At 28.5% G+C, this 9,493-nt stretch overlaps 1 protein-coding gene across 1 annotated transcript; it reads left to right on the top strand.

Annotated features, from left to right (window-relative positions):
• The first annotated feature begins 2,037 nt into the window (after positions 1-2,037).
• LOC150030464 (agamous-like MADS-box protein AGL82) lies at positions 2,038-3,432 on the top strand. The gene has a single exon (XM_090309697.1). It carries the CDS (start codon positions 2,071-2,073, stop codon positions 3,259-3,261), a length of 1,191 nt encoding a protein of 396 aa, XP_090165823.1. The 5' UTR covers positions 2,038-2,070; the 3' UTR covers positions 3,262-3,432.
• The last annotated feature ends 6,061 nt before the right edge of the window (positions 3,433-9,493 follow it).

Here is a 9,493-nt window from a genome sequence, read left to right as displayed (position 1 = left end):
AGGGCTGGAATTTGAGTTATGAATTTTTGAAGTTGTAACAGAGGATTTGGGCATAAGCAGACAACTACTTAGGAAGATTAAACAGGCAACTCAAGAGCGAGAGTGAGTGAGAGCGAGATGGAGTGAGAGTGAGCGAGAGAGAGCAAGAGGAAGCGAGAGCGAGAGCGAGAGGTGGATCTCGCTAGGGACGAAAATCTCGCTGGTTTTGCACTGAATCTCACTGGTTTGCACTGAATCTCGTTGGAAAGTGCCAAATCTCGCTGGGAATGGTAAATTCGTATAGGTTGATTTCGATCGATGATGATTTTCTCGTAGTCATGTGATTTTTGTTGATACAAGTTCCTTAGTAAATGAATATTTGAGGTAATTTTGATATGAGGCGTTGGTTGGCCATTGAGAGGTATGCTGCTCGAAATACGTATTAAGCCTTCTGATTTTTAATGATTTAGAAACTGTGATTTCTTGAAGATATTTCATTGAGATATTTATTAAAGAAAAAGCAACAGTTCATCTCAAATATCAATTCAAACGGTTACATGTAATTCCCATTTCACACCTAATATAATATATAAATATATATTTTTGGAATAATAAAGTCTTTTCTTTCTAGTCAAAATGACAACTAAGATGATAAAGTAGTATTTAATTTTGGGTTAATTGCTATATAACTACCCCCACTATTCCAGATTTTCCTTTTGACAACTCATCTTCATTCGCCAATCACAATTCGAATGTTGACTCACAAAAATATGAATTTTTATTTCGAAAATAAATTGTTTAAAGTTCTTTTTTTTTTTTTTTTTAAACTTTGTATGGTTTGAATATTTATAGCTTTTGTGATATATTCTATTTCTTTTTCTTTTTTTTTTTTTTTTTCTAGTAAGGTTTGGTAGATTTAATGATTTCTCTAAAGGAGTTTAATTATATAGGCTACACAAATTTTGCTTATAATTAAACATCAAATTTAGGTTTTGGTTATTAATTAGTTTGTTTTGGATTTTGGGCTTTGAAAATTGTGTTTGTTTTCTCCTAATATTTTTACTGTAATTTTCATCTATCCTAAAGAAAAATTTACTTTCATAGCCAACTTTGTGTAGCTCGCTCTATCATCCAACTATAGTTTGCCAAAATGAACATAGCTTCAACTGGCATAGTGTTTGTATTATTATCCTCAAAGTGAGAGATTCGACTCCCCTACCCCACATATTGTCAAAAAAAAAAAAAAAAAATCATAGTTTGTCACACGATCAACTCTTCTCATATATACATATATACAAACTTGGATTCATCCCGTGTTGTACTCATTTTTGTAAAACTCACTCGAGTATCAACGTGTGCATGGAGATAAGTATAGTGTTGTGGCTGCACTCAAATATTACTCATATAATTGAATTATTGATTTTCTATGGTGAAGTAAGACTAATAAAAAGGATGTGGTTTAGGATGTATACATTTTTGTATAGTTCATCGGTTTGTGATGTGACAAACTTTTTTTCCCAAAATATATTTTTGATTTTTTTTGTTATGTGATTTTGGAATGATGAAATAGGATAAATGCAATCCATTGAACCTAAATATGACTTTCCATGAAATAAAACATAATGAGCAATACTTGGTGATTAATATTTGGATGTATCCTATTTCTATGCATCTCACTTTCATCACACACAATAAGAATTAAAATATTTAAATGAAGATATAAAAAGAATTTATCACGTAACAAATTATGATAAGATAATTTGGTGGATGCACAAAGATAGATATATACCCAGATATATCTGAGTAATTTTCATACTGATACAACTTTTCTAATCATATGGTAAACTGTGATTGGACAATTGGGACAGAAAGATAGGTGGAATGCAGGATGCAGTGGGGTATTTTTCTTCTTTAATTACCACTAGTTACTAAAGGACAAAAATGCCCCTAGTAATTCATTTACCAAGAGAACAAAAAAACTTAGAAAAATAAAAAGTTTAACCCCAAGGCTTATAAATAAACTCCATTGTTGCACCTCAAAATCAGAGTCCAGAAAGAACAAGAAGAACAAGAAAGACAGAGAGAGCCTCGATGACGAGGAAGAAAGTGAAGTTGGTTTGGATTGCAAGCGATAATGCAAGAAAAGCCAGTTTCAAGAAACGAAGGCTCGGATTGTTAAAGAAAGTAAGTGAACTCACCACTCTCTGCGGCGTTTTCGCCTTTGCCGTCGTCAATGGCCCCGACGAGGACCATCCCGTCATCTGGCCATCTCTCTCCGTCGCTCAACACCTCTACCGTCGCTTTCTCAGCCTTCCGGAAGTCGAACGCCAGAAGAAAATGACGAATCAAGAGACATATCTCAAGGAATGCACCACTAAAGCTCAAGATATGCTAAAGAAACTCATCAAGAAGAATCAAGAACTCGAACTCGATCTTCTGATGCATCAATTGCATCAAGGTCATCATATTTCCCAACTCACCAATGGGGAATTGCTCGCATTGTTCTGGATGGTCGGAGAGAGAATAAGAGACTGCCAAAAACGAATCGAGTATCATCAACAGGTTCATTGTCTTCCTCCTCCTCCTACTGAATTTGTTCCTTCTAACTCTCATCTGCTTGAAATAGGGAGCAATGAGATGGATCTTGTTGATAATGGAAGGAATTTGATGGATCAATGGTTTATTGATATGGTGATGAATTCGAATGATAAAATTGGGGGAAATAGTAGCAATATGGCAGGGGAGTTGGGGTTTGTTCAATCGGAAGTGAATATGGGCGATTTGATGAATGGAGAAAATTTGATGGTGGGAATCAGCGAATTAGGCGGAACGGAAACGATTATTGTTGAAGGAGATGGCGATGAGAACATTTTGTTATCGGAGTGGAATTTTGGGGTAAATGACAATTCTGGAATGTGTGAGATTGAGAAGCTTGTGAACGACATTAATGGCGTTGGTGTTGAGGCTACTGTTAGTCATATGGATTTCACTCACCAAGCGGGTTTTGGAATCGGTGGTGACGTCAATGGTGGAGACCCTATAGGGAGTCTGTACTCCGATGCCTGCTACTACGGCGACAGTGGTGGTGTAAGGATTGATGTGAATGATGATGTAGAGATGTTGCTTCAAGGATTGTTTGAAAGTGAAATAAGCTGCAGCAATGGAAATGGAAATGGAAATGAAATTCAACATGGAAATGGAAATGAGAATCAGAATAATGAAGGTGGAGACGTTGAAGATGATCTTCTAAGTAAGGAATGGCAAAACAACTTTACTCCATGATTGCTTCTTCTTAATTAAGTTCTAAATAATGGAGGAATTTGAGGGTTACTCCAATTTTCTCTCTCTCTATATATAAAAATATTATGATGGTATGAATTATGATCTAGTGTCTAAAGAAAATAGAATAATGTGTTAGTTTCTTATGAGTAGTTAAAATCTAGTTCTCTTTTTTAAGGGTGGATTAATTGAAATATTTGAGTAGTCTACTTAAGCATTTTTTAGAGATTAAAAAAAAAATATATGATCACTATTTTAGTATTTGTCCAGATAATTCTGTATCAAGTTTGTCTAAGTTAATTGAGTGAAGTTTAAATTGTCTCTTTTTATAAGAATTTAAATATCTGATTTTTCATATATTATTGATATATACTTATTTAGTGAATTCGAAAATTCGATTTTCGATCTCTCGCAATTTTTTTATAATATTTGGAATGGAAGAATAGAACGGCTTCGAATGCATGAACTAGGTTTATTTTAATAAAATTATAAATGTTTTTATTATTATTATTATTATTATTATTATTATTATTATTCTTGTTGTTGTTGTTGTTGTTGTAACTCCCACAATGGTCTCGCATGCATGCAATTATAGAAGATGGTGAAACGTGAGTACATGAGGGTGGCAATATTTTGGATAATTATTCTCTTTTGGCTTATTCTTGGAATTTAAGGAATATTCTTTTTAAATAATAATGGGTATATTTTTTTTAGGAATAATAATGGGTATTTGAACCATAGAACATATTTGAAATCTTATAAACATATTATTAAAAAATGAGAAAGACTGATATTTTAAATTAATCTCATTTTGAGGTATATCTCGTCTTGTTTTGGGAGTAAAGAGAGACAATAATGATACAAAACAAAATTTAGTAATTATTTGAGAATATTTGTTGGTTAGCCATGTGTTACTTTTACTATGTCTATTGATATTAAAATATATTATTAATAATTACAATTATGTATTACGTTTGATTGATAACGAACGATATGGTATTTCAATAATTGAAAATCTAAACAAGTAAAAAATGACGTAACTTACGTATCTAGTACGTTGGTTTTGAATGACATGATAAGATCATTGATTTTTGTGGTATTCAAATGACGCGTGCACAACGAGACATCATATTATTATAGAATATGTCAGGTTAGAGTCTTCACATGCGACATCAATAAAAATAGTAACCCTCAAAAGCAACGACTTAAACCATCTAAACTTAAAAACATAAAGGTTGAAAAAACATTTTTAGTCATTAACTTTTAACGATTTAGGTCCCGTTTAGTAACTATTTGATTTTCTAAAATTAAGCCTATATTTTGTTTTTGCCTTTGTTTTTTACTTTTTACTAATATTTTTAAAAATCAAGCCAAGTTTTGAAAACTAAAAAAAAAATCATTTTTAATTTATTTTTTAAATTGACTAAGAATTCAACTCTTTACCTAAGAAATATGCAAACAATTGTAGAAAAGAGATTACGAAGACTTAGGCTTAATTTTTAAAAATAAAAAATCAAATGGTTACCAAATGAAGTATTAGTCTCTTTTGATTTTAATATATAACAAACACTTATTTTTATATTTTTAATTTTGCAACAATTTAGTCCATATACACTTTCAAATTTTTAACAATTGTACAGGGCAGAGACTACATTATGACAAATGTTAAAATACATATACTAAATTGTTACATAATAAAATTGATGACTAACCTCATTTGATAATCATTTAGTTTTTTTTTTAAAAGAAATTAAGCCTATAGTTCTTCCACCTCTAACTTTTTAATTTGTTATCTACTTTTTACTTGTGTTTTCAAAAATCAAGCCGAATTTTGAAAATTAAAATAATAGTTTGAAAAGCTTGTTTTCCTTTTTAGAATTCTGCTAAAAAATCAATTTTTGTACTTGAGAAAGATGCAAATGATTGTAAGAAATTAAGATGAAATATGTTAATTGTCAAAAAACCAAAACCAAAAAACAAAACGATTACCAAATGAGACCTAATTTATTAAAAATAAAAAATATAGAGAGAGAGATATTGAGGCTTAGTTTGGAGTTGTAGCTTCTAAAATAATTTCTCGTGATTGTAGTTCTAAAAAACAATTGTAAAATGAAGAAAATTAGTAGTATTTGTTCAATTTTAATTTTGAACATGAAAAAGTATGTTAAATTTTTTGGATAAATAATAGTAAATTGTCGTGATGGATAATAATGCCTAAATTAAATAGACCTATTTTCAAAATTTATATTTTTTTATAATTATTTAGGAAGCATTTAGGACAAGGGTTATCATCAAAATATAATAACCACCTCTTGCTACAAGAAAACTAATTCAAAACCTCCAATTAACTACAATCAACACTATTTCAAAACCCGCATTTGCTACAGTATTTACTATTTACTACAACTTTTACTATTTTACATTCATCATTTTTTTTTATCATTTGCTACAGTATTTACTATTTCCTTCTCAAACTAAAATAGTTTACATCTCAGACACATACTATTATAACCTAAACTAAAATAATCTATACCCAAAGACAAACTATCATAATCCAACTATAACAATCTATAACTATAATAACTAGTTTATTGTCCCAAACGCCTCTTAGATGTTATATCATATATGTTGAAAACTTAAATTTATATATTCTTTGCTCTAATTTTCTTCAAAGAAAAAATATAAGATTATTTTTTAAATATAGGAGAAATATGTGCTATTATGTAAAGAAAAAAATGATAGCATTGCACTAACCAATTTAAAATTTTAGGATATAGATATTCACTGCATAAGGAATATACTAAATATACAAAATAAATCTTAATCTATAAATAATAAAATTGAAATTTTGCTTAAAAGTTGGTCAGAAACAAATTTTTAAAACGATGAGAACAAATCAGTCTTTTGAAGAGTGTCCATGCATAAACAAATCAATTTAGACTCTCAACTAAAACTTCTTTTGAAGAGTGTCCATGCATCAAGTTTAATCATCTATTTTATTAATTCAACATCTCGAAAAGCCTATACACGTATAAGAATAAAATGCATCGACAATTTTCAAATGTAATCTTAATAAAGGGTCTAAATAATTGATTCACTTATAATAATTTAGAAGATAAATTTAAAACGGAATTATATAATTTTTACAATATTTTTCAAACCAAATCTTAAAAAAAATGATTAATCGATAAATTTATGAAAGTTCAAGATTTAAATAGGTACAATTTAAAATGAAAATTTCTCCAAAATAGATTAAAGACAACATGATCTCACATGTTTCATGAATAGCCCTGACACACATATGTATAGATTTAAAAATCTTCCACGTGGCCTGTCATGCATGCAATTCCGGAAACTGGTGAGACGTGAAACTGTGAGAGTTGTATTGTAATATTTTGGATTTAATTATTCTTCTTTTGGCTTATTCTTCAAAAGCATTTGAGGAATATTCTTTTTAAATAATATTATGGATAATTTGAAATTATCATATATATAAATATATATATTAAATCTGTAGATTGATGTTGTTTTACTTTATTTGAAAGAGAAAACAATTTAATAATTATTAAGAAAAAATTAATGATTATCTGTATATTATCCTTACTATCTTTATTAATATTGATAAATAGTTGATCATATGTAATACATTCATTGACAATAATGATATGATATTTTAATAATTGACCTTCTAAACAAGTCAAAAATGACGTAAGTTACATATCTAGTGTGTCGGTTTCGAAAGATACAATAAGAACACTGATTTCATGATATTCAGATGTCGCATGCAGAACACGACATCATACTTTAATAGAATATGTTTAATCAGATTTCCAGGAGTGACATCGATAAAAATAGTAACCCTAAAAACTAACAACTCAAAGCATTCACACTCTTAAAAGTTAAAACAAATATTCTTAATCATGAATATTTATGGAAAGTAAAAATTTAGTCTCTTGATCTTTAGTATGTAACAATTTATGATGTGTTTGAGGCGAAGACTATCCTAAGATTATAATAACTACTAAAGTAAATACTATTTTGTATTCCCCAATTAGTTACAGTCAATATTATTTCTAAACCCTCATTTTCTATAGTATTTACTATTTATTATGGCTTTTACTATTTCACATTCATATCTTTTTATTCATTGCTACAGTGTTTACTATTTCGTTCACAAATTAAAATAGTTTACACTTTAAACACATAATATTATAACCCAAGCTAATATAATCTATACCCCAAACACAAACTATTATAACTTAACTATAATAACCTAGGACTATAATAATCAACTCTTTGCCCCAAACGCCCCTTAGTCTATACACTTTTAAATACATAACGATTGTTCAAGATACAGATGACATCATTACAAATTTTAAAACACAAGTACTAAATTATTATAAAACTAAAAATATAGAGACAAAATCATGAGGTGTTTTCAAATAAAGGAAAATGAACCAACTTATTTATAAATATAACAAAACGTTACTATCTATCAATGATAGGCTGCGAGATTGATGTCCATCGTGATCTGTCGTCCATTGATATATATCTATTGCGATCTATCACTGATAGACAGTAATATTTTGTTATACTAAAAATATTTTCAAGAGTTTTACCATTTAAAACAATTACCCTTAAGTTCATTACCCACTAAAATTTAGCAATTAAATTATTACTTTCATAAAATTCACTATCGTTTAATTGAGATAAAATCCTGCCTCGAAATTCACGAAAGGAAAGAAATCATATTACAAATCTCGATACATTTCATCACTAAAGAAGAGAAGATATTTTTAACCTTTGGTACTCATAGCCTTAAAATTATAAAAGATTAATGGCAATAAGAACAGAAGAAAAAGAGAAAAAGAAAAAAAGATTTTAAAATAATGATAATTTTTTCACATAAAAACAAAGAAAAGAAAAAAGCAACAGTTCAACCAATTGTCTCAAATATCATTGCAAAAACTAATAAAGATTAAGACAAACTAATTTAAAGCAGTGAAACAAACTATGGTTTAACTTTAATAGGTTCAGATATGATTCTAACACCAAACATTTAATAGCAATAAATGTCTTTTCTAAACCAGCCACAACTCTAAATTCTCCTCCATTTTCCACCCTTAGTTTTTTTTTTTTTTTTTTTTTTTTTTTAATCCTTTTTACTTGTTTACTTTGTATAAATCTACACCCACCAAAAAAAAATCAATTTATATTTTCTTTTTTAAAATTAATTTTATTTAATATATGATTTGAGTTTAGTAGTATTTTGGTCCATAAGTTTTCCAACTTGACATTTTAACCTTTATTTTAATTTTTTTATATATTTTTTTGGCCTCATTTGTCTTTATTTGTTCAAGTACACACACATACATACATACATACACACACACATATACACACACACCTATACATACATACATACATATACACACATACACAAACATACATATATATATACACATACATATATTAACTTCTCCTTTCCATTTTCAGATGGAAAGTGAACAAAATGCTATATAAACTAAAATAGCTCGAAAAATCAAAAGTATAATTTATCTTTTTTTTTTTTTTTTTTTATAAATAACTGTATTTGATATTGTTGAATGATATTCACTCAACACCATGTAGAGGTGAAAAGATTCAAAACTTTGGCTTCTTGACCAATAGTAGGTGTCCTAACTAGGTGAGCTATTCACATGTTTAACAGATGTTCATGGGATAGAGATGGAGGCAAGGATAAGCTTCTCTAGTTTTGTCTCCATTCTCTAATTTATTCTTCATTCCACGAAAGTTTTCGTTTACTTCAATAGATTTCTTGTGAAAAATTTATGGAAATTGTGTTCTCCGCAAAGAATTGTTGGTCATTCAGTTTTGTTAATAAAAAAATTCAATGAAAATGTTTTGGATTTTTTTTTTCCATGAAAACTCTCTATTTAAATGCTTAATTTCCAATTAAAAAAAATCATGAACATTGTAAAAGAAACCAAATAACACTTCATAAACATATCAAATTAGTTGGTCTCATAACATTTCTTTTTTTTTTTTTTTTCTATTTATGTATTATAAAATGGTGAAAACATTATTGTCAATAGAAAGTTATCAAATATATTGTAAATAAATCAATATATGGCGAAACTAGCTATAGAATACAATACTATAGGATTAGGAATTTCTACAAATTAATTGGCTAGGGTTAAAATAGATTTATTTTATCAAATAATATATAATTAAA

The sequence above is a fragment of the Benincasa hispida genome, unplaced genomic scaffold (genome assembly GCF_027475165.1).
Source record: "Benincasa hispida cultivar pf3 unplaced genomic scaffold, pf3_genome.v1.1 HicScf198, whole genome shotgun sequence".
Lineage (NCBI taxonomy): Eukaryota > Viridiplantae > Streptophyta > Magnoliopsida > Cucurbitales > Cucurbitaceae > Benincasa > Benincasa hispida.
The sequence above is the reverse complement of the archived record's forward strand: the minus strand, read 5'-3'. Positions and strand labels throughout refer to the sequence as shown.